General features: G+C 43.1%; 1 protein-coding gene across 1 annotated transcript; it reads left to right on the top strand.

Annotated features, from left to right (window-relative positions):
• Nucleotides 1–497: 497 nt before the first annotated feature.
• On the top strand, nt 498–6,155 carry HELT (helt bHLH transcription factor). Its single transcript, XM_061584167.1, has 4 exons — nt 498–863; nt 1,524–1,628; nt 1,985–2,081; nt 5,362–6,155. The coding sequence occupies exons 1-4, from the start codon at nt 837–839 to the stop codon at nt 5,847–5,849; spliced, it is 717 nt and encodes a 238-aa protein (XP_061440151.1). The 5' UTR covers nt 498–836; the 3' UTR covers nt 5,850–6,155.
• Nucleotides 6,156–15,112: the final 8,957 nt, after the last annotated feature.

Raw genomic sequence — 15,112 nt, 5'->3', positions numbered from 1 at the left:
AGGAGAGAGGGGAATCTCGTGCCAGCCTCCAGTCCCCACACCTGCCGGGGTATCCCCGCCACATAAAGCGGGAGAAACAAAAAAGCCTCGCTGCCACCTCTCATAAAGATAGACGTGTCACCAAGTCGTGTGAGAAAAGCCTGAGAACAAATGGGCCCACTCCGTCTCCAAGGGCTCTTCCTTGAACTGGGCGGAACAGCCTATTAAGGGCTTACTTAATTACTTTAATGACTCTGGACAGGCTTTAAAACGCAGTCAGCGCTTGGACAGGGAAGGGGGGTGGTTGCGGCAGTGTGTGTGTGTACGTATGGGGGGGGGGAGTGCGGGTTGCCTGGGATTTGTAAACAGGCGGTCGTGTGAGAGACCGACCAGGCGTTTGGGGAGCCGGTTGGGCTTATGTTTCACAGCCTGCAGGCGCGCTACTGCTGCGCTCAGGTCGTCCTCCCTCAGCTCCGCGCGGCCTGTTGCCATGCAAATACTCTTTTGGGGGCTGATCACGTGTCCTTTGAAGGGCCACGTGGAGCGACAAAGCTGATCTGACGTCCCCCCTACCCCCACCCACCCCTAGACTACCCGGGGTGGGTGGGTTGTGAACCTGAACATACACACAATTTAAAAAACGGGTCTTTAATGCATGCCTTCTCCTCCTAATGCCGTTTTCCCTAATCCTATGGAATCAGCCAGGCCATGAATTTCCCCCCGCCTTTCTCTCTCAGAAATGATCGCTTTATAAGCCGCCCCTTGGAAGTTGGGGCTCTGCAATCCACCTGGGCCACTTGAGGAGGGACATCGGGTGCTTTCGGCTACTTGCTCTCCACAAGCGGCTTCTTGCCACGATGGCCTCCAAGTTGAAGGAACGGAAAGTGAGTTGGAAAGGGAGGCGCCCTGCGCCCTGGCGCCGGGCTCGACCTTCTCCCAAGGCACTGAAGCCCGTTAGCGGCACAACCTTAGCCGTTGTTTTTGCGGCTTACGCTTCCATGCTGGGGGCGGGGGTAGCACCAGAACGTAAAAAAGCAAAAGCAGCAGCAGCACCAAAGCTCGAGGTCCGGGGAGCTTTGATTATTAGGCGCTTCATATATATGGGCAGTTCAAGTCCCTAAGTGAAAGTTTCCTATATTTCGGTTTTGAGGCTTTGACTTTCTTTGTTTTGGCTTCTTATGATTATGTGCCATCAGGAGATGATGTGCCTATCGCCTTCTTCGACTGTAGGGATGCTGCACTGCTGGAAGACCAGGTGTTGGGGGAGATGTGGTTTTGGTTTTGTTTGGTCTCCAGTGTGTGAATCAAGGGATTGGAGAGCTTGATAGAGGGAACTCCCAAGCGTCTGGCTTTTCGACGCTATATACATCGGTAGGTTTGTTGAAGGGCGGGGAAGTGCCTGGAGAAGGCAAAATATTACTTAGGTGGCATGACAAGACAAAAATCAATAAATAGCGGTCGTAGGGCAACTTTACGTTTTGATACGTGACCGTCTGACTTGCCACACCACACACATCTAGCCTGTAACTCTTGTTTTTTTCCAGAGGATCCCGGTCTCCCATAAAGTGATCGAGAAAAGGAGAAGGGATCGGATCAACCGCTGTCTGAACGAACTCGGGAAGACGGTGCCAATGGCTTTGGCGAAACAGGTGTGTGCATATCCCGGCAGAAAGCACAGTGGCTGAGCTTTGCGTCTTCTTGGGCGAGGGAGGAAGCGATTTTCGTATGTGGGCTGAGCTAGGGAGTGGCTGCTGCTGCAGCTACACTTTTTGGTGTGGGTGGTGCGGGGCTGGAATCTTGAGGCCCCGGTCGTATGAGGGGACCATGATGATCACCTCACAGCTTTCTGAACTATACTATGAATGAAACGAGTGTGGCTTACCCCTGATCCGCTGCAAGGCTTTTTGGGTTGGTTGGTTGGTTGTGTGAACTCGCGCTGGATTAAGAGCTCCGGGTTCAAGGAGAAACAACTCCCTGAAGTCTTGTCTCCCTTGATCCGTTTCAGAGTTCCGGCAAGTTAGAGAAAGCGGAGATCCTGGAGATGACCGTCCAGTACCTGAGGGCTCTTCATTCTGCCGATTTCCCTCGGGGAAGAGAAAAGGGTAGGCACGCTCTTCCGCGGCCGTGCGTTTCTTGGCACGCAGACGCAAAGAGCGGACTCTTGCTCGGTAGGCTGCTGGCAGAGGACTGAAAAGCGCTGGGGATGGATCTCGCCTTATTCTGGGAAATCCCATACGTGAAATGGGGACTCCTGGAGACAGGTGGAGAGAAAAAAAGAACTCCGAGACCGCTACACTTGGAGGGATTGTGAACACACACTCACGTTTTCATGACCAGATTAGTGGGCCTGCGGTTAAAGCTATGGGCAGACGTGACGCCAAAGACACTCAGTTTCCCATCTGTAATTTTGAAATTAATGATTCTGCTTCACAGTGAATGAACTGAATGGGAAAAAAAACCACAATCCTTTGCATGAATTAACCTTTTTAAAAAAAGGATTAGACAAATTAATGGAAAGTTAAGTTATCCATAGTTAGAGGCAGTGCATTATTAATTGTTGAGGAAGAAGGCAAACTTACAATAGAGCAGGGCCACTACATGATGACTTGCCTTTTTTGCTTTCCATGGATGGCATCAGAGACAAGACTGTTAGACCAGAAGAAGGTTTAGTTTGATCCAGCAAGATTACTTTATGTCCTGATAAATAAGTATTTTATAGACTTTGGTGATGCAGAATAATGAATAAATTAGGAATTTGGGGGCAAGGTTCATCAGTAAGCTGACCACACTCAGCTCTACTTCTCCATAACATCCAAATCAGGAGAGGCTGTGAGGGCCCTGTACAGTGCCTGAACGCAGGGGTGAGATGGATGAAGGAAAACAAGCTGAGCTTGAATCCTGCAAAGAAGGAGGCACTATGGTTGAGTGGTTCCTGGGTACAAGAAATTGGCAGTTGCGTCCTGGATAGGGTTGCACTCCCCCTGTGTTGGAAGTGGGGCAAGAGCAACTCCTGTTTTGTTCTTTTGTTTATGCTCCAGAAGGGAGATAGAGCTAGGGTCCTCCAGATGGATAGGCTTGTTTACCTTTACCTGTGATGCTCTGACTGACTTCCTTCTGTCACTAGACTGTGACGTCTTTAGGGAAGCTTACCTGTCCCTGCTCCTTCCGCCCTTTCCACTCCTTTGTCCTCTGACTGTCTGGGAGAAAGGAGACATCCCTTTGTCTCTGCTCTCTCTAAGCCATGAGGCTAACCCCTATACCTGGGCGTTATGCCTCCAACTTAGTTAGTTAGAACTAGGTTTGCTTTTCTATCTACTATGTATTTCTATAAATAAAGTAGCTTTTCTTATTTTACTAAGTCTCAAGTCTCAGTGATGCTGATGCAGGGTAAAAGTCTGCTTTCTTAGGTAAATGCAAGCACACACTGGGCACACTCGCATTTCAACATCTGCTGTTACTCTGCTGCTGTTGTGTTGCTTTAAACGAAATTAAGCACACAAATTACACACAGCGCAACACCCTGGAGGAGCAGGTACGCAGTCTAGGAGAGCTCCTGGACCCATCTCTGTCATTGGAGGCCCAGATAGTCTGATTGGCTAGAAGTGCCTTTTATCAGCTGCACCTGGCAGAACAATTATGACCATTTCTGGACCACGAGAACTTGGCCATAGTAGTTCAGGCATCGCTGACTTTGAGACTGGATTGCTTCAATGCACTCTATGTAGGGCTTCCCTTGCACTTGACACAGAAACTGCAATTAGTGCAGAACATTGCAGCACAGTTGCTCACAGAAATGAGACCCTGTCAGCATATAACACCTCTGCTCAGGCATCTGCACTGGTTTCTAATTTGTTACCGGGCCAAGTACAAGATGTTACTACTAGTATATAAAACCCTTAACAGTTTGGGACAAGTTTACTTGTGGGACCTCCTTACCCCATACGTGCCCACTTGAACACATTGATCTGCGGAACTGGCCCTGTTATAGATGCCGTATAATACATGCTCTGCACTTGTAAGAAATCATTCTTTTAGTGTGGTGGTACCTACTCTTTGGAACTCTCTGCCTATTGACATCAGGCAGGCGTCCTTGCTGTATTCCTTCTGGTGCCTGCTTAAAATGTTTTTGTTCAGGCAAGTCTATCTAGACCCATTTATGCTGATGTGTTTTAATCTTTTTTAGTTAGTTGCTGTTTTAATTATTTTTAAAATGTTTGTAATTACTTGGTTTTAACAGCATTATTGCTAATTTTTAATGTTTTTTTAAATCGCTGAGAGGGTTCTTTTTACAATCAAGCAGAAAATAAATGTTGTTTAAGAAATAAATAAATGATGCATGTATTGTAGCACAATCTTGTGTCCCACCACAGCCGACCTCATCAGCTGTGTGAAGCACTAATTCTCAGCAGCTGTATATATTGTGAACATGTACACATATAGGTGCATGTTTTTAATATATGCCTGGGTGGAGATGGACAAAAATCAAGTGTGAAACTGCTGAGAATTTATCAGAAAATTCAATTTCATTTTTACTTATTTTGGGCATTCTATCTCCCACAAGTGTTAAATTAGCATAGCATAACTAGCAAGATAAATATGACTGCAGAGTATGGGTCACTTTGTTCTTATACTTAAGAAGAGCCTGCTGGATCAGGCCAATGGACCATCTATTCCAGCATCCTGTTCTCACAGTAGCCAACCAGATGTCCTAGGGGGAAGCCCACAAGCAGGGCCTGAGCACAAGAGCACTCTCTCCTCCTGCAGTGTACAGCACAAAGTTTGCTTCCACAAAGTTTGCAGGGAGCTTAGATATCACTGGCTATTTATCGAGCATTCATTCTGAATTGTTTGTGGGAAGGTCACACAAGCAATTGTTTCCCCATGCTTTCCAGTGCATGTGGCCATCACTTTTCTTGTTGCAAAAAGTTGAGGGGGGGGATGATGGATTTGTTGCACAAGAGCACCAAATCAGTTTTAACTATGTAATCTGAATTTGCCAATATGTGATTGAATCCCATCCCAAAATAGCAACAGTATGGAAGCACCCCTTGCGATATTGCATTACCTTCCTCAGGGTACCCTCACTAGTATCTTGCTAACTAATACATGGGAATTTCCCCTGGGACTACTTTGAAAGGTAGAGGAGCCCTGCCCTGCTTTTATCTGTCCGCTCTGCTCAGGTCGCTATTTGGGAGGCGCTAGTTTGCAAAATCCACTTACTAAATTAGACAAACAAATTTCCACTGATCTTCCTGCAACCAGAGAAATGCACTGTGTGAAAACCAGCATACATTGTAAAGTGTTCTAGTTCCTTCCTGTCCAATGTCAGATAAGCTCTCCATAGCAAGCTCTCACCCAATATTCTTTCGTTCCTTTCAACAGAGCTTCTAACTGAATTTGCCAACTACTTTCATTACGGCTACCATGAGTGCATGAAGAACCTCGTTCACTACTTGACCACAGTAGAGCGAATGGAGACCAAAGATACCAAGTATGCCCGGATCCTGGCCTTTTTGCAATCCAAAGCTCACTTTGTCACAGAACCCATCTTTTCCTCGCTGGGATCTCTTCCAGAGTCAGACTTTTCCTATCCGCTTCCTCCAGCTCCAGACTGCTTGGGTCACAGCACCAACGATCCTGTTTTTCAGCAGGGATCTGGGCATGGGCACTTTTCTTGGCACAGCTCTGCTAGGAGCCCCAGTATTCCTTACCTTCCCAATACTCCTATGCCCCTCACTAGTCCTGGGCAACAGCGCAGCACTTTCTTGTCATCAGTGCAAGGTCTGGACCGCCACTACCTCAACCTGATTGGCCATCCCCACCCCAACACATTCAGCCTCCCTTCTGGCCAGCATCCCGCTGTGCTATAGCCGACGACTGGAATTGCCACCTTGGGTCCCTGTGTCTTTAAGAGCTGCACACAGAGAGAAGTGAATGGCCTTTACCTTCCCGGTGCTACCACACCACTGAACCTCTCCCTGCTGTGTAGTTCCCAAAGGCCCAAAACACCTTCCAAGGCCAGGCTGTGCCAAGCCCACCTGCATATTACCTATTTATATTACCCCAAGAGAATAAATTATCTGGCACCACAGGCCTTTTTCCACAAATGTAAATAGATATGAAACTAATGGTGGAGTGAGTGAGGTGAAATAAAGATGTACTGCTGAAAAAAGTTCAGACTGTGGTCAGACTGAGATATGTTTGCTGTGTTTATTTATTCACCCTCCCACTAGCCTGTTCTTACACATTTTTGCTCTGATGTTGGCCCAAGTGGTAAAATGCTACATGCACATTAGGTTCATTTAATTTTTTTAGAAAGTGTTTTAAGAAGAAAAATAAAACTAAGGGGAACAGAAACTGTATTGTTGTTAAGGGATGGGGAGATTTCTGTTCCAAATGGGTAAGGATGCTATCATATTCCAAGAAAATTGATGGGCATTTTGCCATTAATCTAATAGAAGCCAGGTTCCACTATAAGGCTTTAAGCTCAGCAAATGTGTTATTTGAAGCAGGATGGGAACACTCTTTTGCATGTATGGTGCTTTTTTGCTGTTGCAAACTAGCCCTCAGAACTCCATACTTCCTAGGAAGAAAATTCTATAGGAGTCAACCTCAAGGGCCCTACGGCCAATTCACACAATCAAATGAGCATGTTGGCCCTCGATGTTGTTGAATGGATCGTTGCAGAGGAGCTCATCAAGGAGTTGTTTTACTACAGCCTAGCTGAGATGCCTGAATCACACACAAGGGAGTCCACTAGAAGCCTTTTAGGCTCCAGTTCCAGCTGAAGCCATGCAGAGGCACTGGCTGAACATTTCTTCAAGCCGTCTAATACTGAGTCAGATCACTGGTCTATCTAGTAGCCCTTGGACCATTTCAAACATGTTCTCTACCACTGAAGTATGACCATTCCCCACCTCTTTTATGGGAAAGCTGCTTACCTATGCAGGAGTCATGATCTGTTCAAATGCAGAAGCAGAAAAAAGATCTACCAAACTGCACATATCACAATGGGTGTGTGTCTCCAGGCCCTGTCCCCACTCCTCATGTGGAGGTGACAGTTCAAAGAACTGGTGTCTCCATGTGATCCTGGTTGAGTTGCACATCTACCAGTAGTTATCACATGGGGGCTAACAAGTGTCTGAACCATGTCTTGGTGTTCAGAGCATAACTCATATATGCCATGACATCACCCAACACACTTGAGGTAGCTTGGCAGCAGAGCAATAACTCTAAATTGAGAAGCCAGCTGCAGTGTAGTGAACAATCACATGATTCTGTCACCCTCAGCTGATTCCTGATGTGACTCAAATCCTACATCTCAATATGCTAAATTCAATCATGTTACTTGACCTGGTTCTTGAGGAGGATTAAAACCAGAATTGTGTTACTGTGGTGCAATTGTTCTCACTTTGGTAGATGCAGATTAAGGTTAAGTTCCCCATCAGCAGGCTTGGAGTTCATAGAAAACTTCTCTTTCTACTGTGCACATTCAGCTAAAGCAGTTTTGTGCTCCTCTGTATGTTTTCAGGAATCCACTGATATCTTTCATTAAGATGGAATGGGGTTCATATTTATCTATCAGTCAGTGCATATGCCACATAAACAAGGAAGACAGATAGTACTTTTGTATATATATAATAAACATTTCTATAGCTCTTTAAGGCTGTAAAGCTAACCACACTTTCTTTTCTTTACTTGTTCATTGGTTACTAAGTAAAGGTGTATCTTGCCTTTCTTCCATTATGGAACTGAAGGTGGTACACATGGAGTCTGATGATGTCCCTTCCTGGGACAAATTTGTGTAGTTCCAGCAAGGTGATTGACAGTGCAGTCTTATACATGTCCACTCTGCTCAGAAGTAAGCCCCACTGAGTTGAAGGAAACTTACTCCCAGGTAAGTGAATGCGGGATTGTAGCCTAAATCATGTGCATTTAGAACATCCTTTGAGGCATTTGCTAGGGGAGTGAGTCCCACTGAACACAGTGCCTCTGGATGCCAATTGCTAGGAACCACAACTGGGGAGAATGTTGATGTGCTCAGGTCCTGCTTGTGGGCTTCCCATAGGCATCCTGCTGGCCACTGGATGCTGGACTAGATGGGCCTTTGGCCTGATCCAACAGACTCTTCTTATGTTCTTAACTTTTTTTATGAGTAAACATAAGATTGTACATTAATTCCATTCATCCACATAACTATTTGACACAGGTAACTATTATTGCAGGTGGAGAACATTGGGCTGATACAATTATGTCCAAAGCTGTCCCATGATTTCCTAGTATAAGAGAGATTTTGACCTAGATTATTTTGGCATTTGTTTATTTCTGCAGTTTTTAATTCTTGATGCTTTTTATGTTTGAATGCTGTTTTCTGTTCTCTATTTTTTTATATATTCTATTTCTGTACCGCACTTTTTAGGGTGCTTTGGAAGGCCAAACAAGAGATGGATTGATTCCATAAAGGAAGCCACAGACCTGAACTTACAAGATCTGAACAGGGTGGTTCATGACAGATGCTCTTGGAGGTCGCTGATTCATAGGGTCGCCATAAGTCGCAGTCGACTTGGAGGCACATAACAACAACATTGGTTAGTTGTACTGTATTTTGTCTTTTTATATTTTATTGTCAGGAGCATTGGTTTTAATTGGAGAAAAAAGTTCCCCAAAAAGCATGGTACACATTTTTAATTAATAAAATAACACCCAATATGCTGACTTAGTGAATCCATAAAGAAAATGATTCTAATTACAGATCATCTAAACTTGTCATATCATAAAATTCTCCTTACTACGTGGCAGAATGAAACCAATGACTAAGTTAAGTTAGGGTAAGAGGGGCCACTCCAGGATAATTTGGCCATCTACACAGGCTCAGTGTTTCTATTTAGAAAGCACTTCCACCTCAGCAGTGCTGCAATTGAATAGAAATGCATTGAGTTTAAAAATGATTTAATAAGATGAGATTTTAACTGGGGTTCCCCAGGTATCAGCTCACATACTTTCCACCTTTATGTAGAGTGCAATGATATGCTCTCTTACACAGAAGATTTTGTTAACTGTGCAGGGAAGTCCTGTAGGGAAACTGCTTCTGAACTGTGTGTGGGAAATACTGATTTGGCAAGGAAATCTCCGTATAAGAGAAAAGATCGTGTATGAACGCACTAAGACTTCCATATTGTTGTTGTTGTTGCTACTGTTACATTTATATCCCATCTTTCCTCCAAGGAGCTCAAGGTGGCATACATAGTTCTCCTTCTGATTTTATCCTCACAACAACCATGTAAGGCAGGTCAGACTGAGAGACAATGACTGACCCAAAGTCACCAAGTAAGCTTTGTGGATGAATGGAGATTTGGTCTCCCAGGTCCTAATCAAGCACTCTAACCACTATAGCATGCTGGCTGTCATCGAGTTTGCATATTAAACACTGGGCTTGTATATATCACAACTGATGCTGAATCTGCCATTTCTTCCCTTCCATATAAAATATTTCTTTTAAAATTATATTAATATACCTCATTTTTCTCTATGGAGCTCAAGGTCCATACTTTCTCACATATAAGAATAAAATCCTCAAAATAACCCTGTGAGGTAGATTAGCCCAAGACAGTATTTAACAGAGAAATTTTACAGAGTTGGCTGGAGGCCCACTTTGCTCCATCATGCAACAGTTTGTATAAACAGATATTTGAACTGATCTTAAAATCACTTACAGGACAAACAGACTTCAATTTTAGCATTTCATATATGAGTCAATGACTAAAACTTAAATGGAGTTTCACCAGAAAAATGTTTAAAAAATGATCAAAATTTTGCCATACTAATAAAAAGTATAAATTTGAACAGTCAAATGATTCTAAAAGTTACATATCAAATTCAGGCACATTGGTAATACTGTAATGTCATTTCTTATCCCCATATTTTCCTCTACTTTAATATCCTAGTGGTTCTTGACTGAGCAATGTCCATCCATGCACTATCAGAGAAAATATTTCCCTATGTGTGTGTCAATTAGTATTTTACATTGTTTGGTGTGTTTTGTGCTTCCGGCTGAGTTGAGAGTAGGTAAATTAACTTATTCCATTTCATTCTGCAGGCTTTAGGGGGATCTGAGCTGGATTGTTTACTAAGGTCATGGAAGAGGCTGACCCACAATTTGTGGGCCATCAGCTCCATTACCCTGGGACAGACAAAAAAAAAATCTTCATTACAATGAGTAAAATGCATAGTGTATTTCTTTCATTTGAACTGTAAACAGAAAAACTCTGTGTGACAGCTTGACTTAAAAGAGGTCATATTCATGGATAATTTGAGGACAGGAGAGAAATAATGGTCTGTTTTGTCACGACACACTTATGGCTCCAAATCCAAATGAGGGCTGTAAAGTTGTCAGGATAAACTAGATGCAGCAGAAGGAGAATGGCTGGTACTCATTATTGGAAAACATGTCTTACACTCATTTTCTTCATCCCTTGAGGTAGAATATGGAAAGAAAAAAGAGAGAGAGAGACTTTAACTATTTTTCTCTCTCCTGGCACAAAAGCATTCAGAATCTCCTGTGGCACTGAAGCATTACAGAGATAGTGTTACCCTGGAAATATAAATTATTATTAATTTATTCAACTTTTGGCCACTGTTAACCAAATTAGATTTTTTAAAAAGCACTACCCCACCACCCTTCACTTTCTTTTGCTAAGTAGATATTCTCTTTAGGATTAACACAAGGCCACCACATTCAAAACTTAGGTCATTTACATATAATTTGGCAAACTCGCAGTGGTCCATGACAGTCTTTGTGGCTCAAATGTTGCTGTTCTTGATCTCAACCCCTCCCCTCCCCCCACATTTTCATTTCACGGAGGAGGATAAACCCTGTTTTAGATTTACAATCGCTTTGGGATAAAAGTCTTCTCCCCTTGTTCCTCTCCACGCACACACCTCAAATCCTTCTGACTCTCTGAGCCTCCTATCTCCATCTCTCTTTACCCGTGAAATGCCTCCTCTCATTTCTGTCCTCTGCGATAACCGCTGAGAGCCACTTTGGATGTAGCTTTGATTCCCTTCAAATAAGGTGAACAATATTAGCTTTGACTAGAGAAGGAATGCATTTTGAGACAGAGTTAGGAGTTCAGCTTGTCTCCCTCCCGTCCCATCTTCCCACAATGTGTTGATTCATGCTGCCTTCCCTTCTCATGTGCTCCCCTTTTAAGTAAGTTGTATAGTGCTGGTTTCCAAGAGCCCTCAACAAAACACAGAGAAAACTTCCCAGTGGTTTTGACTGGAGGTGATCCTTTGTAGTGTCTCTGAAAGGGACAACCTCTTGTTTCTTGGGCTTCATCCTTGATTGAGCAAGAATAAAAATAATCATCCCCATGAAATCAAAGATTCTCTCTACACATGGGAGTAAGGAACAAAGCTGCTTGCCAGGACCAGGCCTCAGTCTCCTTGAATTTGCCTGAGCTGCTGGAGGAGCCTTACAGTCAGCATGGCTCTACCCAGTGATCGGCAGCCTTCTTAATACAGAGGTCACTTGTGCTTTCAAGCGTTATTGAACAAACAAACCCCTTATGGCTAGAGACTCTCCAGCCCTGGACTGGCCCTGGACTATGCAACAGATTGAGGTGAGAGACAGAGACCAGTCAAGAGCCAATGGGAAGGTGGCAGCTGCAGGCAGAGTTCAAAGTAGGGTTGCCAGGTTCCTGGCCTGAGACTGATCCTGTATCTTTAGGAGAAGAGAAAGTCAGCCAAGTGCAGCTGTTTTTGCAACCCTGTAATGAGAAAAACCACAAGGTGGAATTCTCCCTTCCCCTTGCACAACTTTTAAAGATACAGAAGACCTCTTGGAGGCCGGTATTAATCTATCATTAGTAACATGATATCCCCTATAAATGGAGGATGGAAATTATTTTTCTGCTTTTTATAAAAGAAAAAAACAAGAAAAAAGAAAGATGAGCTCTGCTGTTGAGGACAGGGGAAGAACTAAAGAAAGGGCTTTGATGTGTGAACATCTTCTCAAGAGCCACTGAGATGCAAGTCATTGCATGCATGCAGCTACTCCAGCAGAGTGTGCGTGGAGCTTTGGATCAGAACTCTGCTTGTGTGGCATGTGCATAAAACACACACATTTGGCAGTTTTTGTGGGGATCCGTGCATAGGGAGATTACCAGTGTCAGTTATTGAAGTTGGATCCAGGAAATCCTAGTTGATGTCTGTGTTCACATTTAACATCTTGATCCAATGCAAAGATAAATATGCTTAAGCCCACAGAATCAGACTATCAGAGTCATATTCTGACCAGAACTGATCTAACTCATTTTGTTTCTTTTTAAAAAATTGTATTAAGTTTTTTTTTAAAAAAAATAACAACTGTGAACCAGCCTGAGACCTTTGGCTAAGAAGACCTTTGGCTAAGAAGTGGCTTTGAATATCCTTTGGTTAAGTCAGAATACCCTGTGAAATTCCCTCCCCTTAAATATTAGACAGGCGCCATGTCTGTTATCTTTTTGGCGCTTACTGATGACCTTCCTCTTTCAACAAGCCTTTTAAGCAGAGACATTATCCCAGTCTGTGTCTGTGTTGGAATTGCTTTTTAAGATGTTTCTAAAGCTTTTTTTTTTTTAAGATGTTTTTAAAGCTTTTTAAAAAAATGTTTTTAAAGATGTTTTGTTTCAATATGTTTTTAAGGATGTTTTTGTTTTAATATATTTTAATGTCTGTTTTTATGATGCTTTAAAGTGTGTTTAGTGCTTTTGTTTTCCACCCTGGGCTCCTACTGGGAGGAAGAGCGGGATATAAATCAAATCAATAAATAAGTGGGATAAAAATCTAATAATAAATAAAATAAACTCACTGACATTGTGCAGGTTTCCCCCCAACTGTCACCGAGTTATTTTTTGTATAACTCCTCTGAATATTTTGATCTAATATTAATGTATAACTGTGATACATTTCCTAGTAACAAACTGACATTAACAAAAAAAAGCAGTGTAATTGTTTTTCATATTCCCCATTTCCCTGGACAGCCAGAAGAGCTAGGCTGTCTTTCGAAAACAGGAGTGGGAAACCTGTGGCCCTCTTGTTGTGATGGAGCTATGGCTCCCATTATTCCTAACTATTGGCCACTCTGGGTAGGACTGATGGTATTTGAATTTCAACCAGATCAGGAGGGCCACAGGTTCTTCACTGCCATTCTAAAGGATCAGTGTCTTTGTGAGTCTTGTGGAGCCCCTTAAGGCATTTTTGTAATCACTGTTTATATACACAAATACATATTGGAGGAGGAAACCATCCAGGCAGAGAGTCTGTACAGCATCTTCAACTTACCAAAAACATATCCTTAGAGCACTGTAAAACTTGTCACCCAGCTGCAAAACCTAGATTTATTTCTGTTTTACTTCCCATTCTCCCAAATTTCTTCCTTCAGCAGCCATTACACTTTGCTTGTTTGTTCTTTGCTCCTAGAAAAAAAGGTTTTATTAAATTTCATATAAGCACTTGGACATTTGAATTGTGATCAACCACCACTTCTAGGTTAGCTTTAAAATCATTAGAAGATGTAGCAGAATGAGTAAGCAGGATATGGCCACAGATGGCTAACAATCCATTAGCAATGTTTTTCAAAGGCTTAAATTCCATTAATAAGCTGATGTCAATTCCTATCATAACCTCATTATGGACCAGTCAGACAGAGTTTCTCTACAATCATCACACCAGGGGAAGTTTGCCATATTAGAGACAAAATACACCAATGATCAGCAGCCTCACTTGACAAATCTATGACTGGACTAAACCATTTCACACTGCAAATGTTTGTTTTTAAACATACAAAATCAACATGTTAGCAGGAAAGTTCTAGTCTAGAGGTACCCAATAAGGTGACCTCCAGATATTGTTGGACTCCATCTTCCATCAGCCCCAGCCACCAGAGCCAATGGTCAGGAATGATGGGAGTTATAGTCCAATGTAATCTGGAGGGCACTGCATTAGCTCCCCCTATACAATCTAACACATGATAATAATTATATATGTGCTATTACATATTGCATGGTGGAAATACAGTTTGAAATGGTACAGTTAGGTTGCCAGCTGGTAGGGATGGACAGAAGGTAACATCTGGTTACCAGCACTGTGAAGCAACCAAAGAGTGGGGGTGCCCCATAGCCCTTACCCATGGTCACTGGAAGGCAGCATCAGAAGCAAAGGAAGGCTGGGTCAGCACTGTGCAAGTTCACCTTTTGTGGCGGTGGGACACTAATGTCAGCAGGCTGTCCCGGGTACTTATGGCCAGGCAGCAACCACAAATGAACACAATGTCCACCTAGCATTCCCTTTCTGCCTCTCAGCACCCTCCAGTGAGGATGTGGAGCCACCCTTTTCTCAGTTCCTGCTCAGTGGTGGCAGCCCACTAACGGCACTATCCCATCTTACCAGCCATATTGGATTGGCTAATTTGGAGATAACAGGATTCTCCTAATATGGCTGCTGATCATATAGATTGGCTCTTAGAAGCCTCTAAAGGCATTCTATGAAGGCTTCACAGAATTTAGGCTAGGAAGAAATTACCATAGCATGGGCCATGTATGTACGATAGCCAGGATATAAGCATATATCTTGAGATGGTATGGGAAGCTGCCATTCCCAAAGAGTTCTTCAGAACACATCTTTCCAGGAAAAAAAATTAGTTCAGCCTTCTGGATAAGTATGAACAATAAACCGGCCCACATAAATTCTACCTGCCTACCTGTTCATTTCCATCTAGGGAGCTAAGCTGTCTACATATTATCAACAGTCTACAGGTCAGTGAGGTGCAACCGATAATGTATTACATTAAGGCTGCTTATTTATTTATTTATTGAATTTCTTAGTCGCCCATCTGGCTGGCTATCCAGCCACTCTGGGCGATGTACAAAATAGGCATACAAATATAATAGACATTAAAAATCTGAAAGCAATGACGATAAAATCGAGCCCACCCCAAAAGCCTGCCTGAAGAGCTTACAAACCATACATTTAATGCACACGACTTCCCCCAAAGAATCATGGGAATGATAGTTTGTTAAATGTGCTGGGAACTGTAGCTCTGTGAGGGGTAAACTAGTTCTCAGATTTTTTTGTGGGAGGGGGACATGCTTTA

The sequence above is a fragment of the Rhineura floridana genome, chromosome 9, assembly GCF_030035675.1.
Source record: "Rhineura floridana isolate rRhiFlo1 chromosome 9, rRhiFlo1.hap2, whole genome shotgun sequence".
NCBI classification, from domain to species: domain Eukaryota; kingdom Metazoa; phylum Chordata; class Lepidosauria; order Squamata; family Rhineuridae; genus Rhineura; species Rhineura floridana.
Note: the sequence above shows the minus strand (reverse complement) of the source record. Positions and strands in the feature narration are given on the sequence as shown.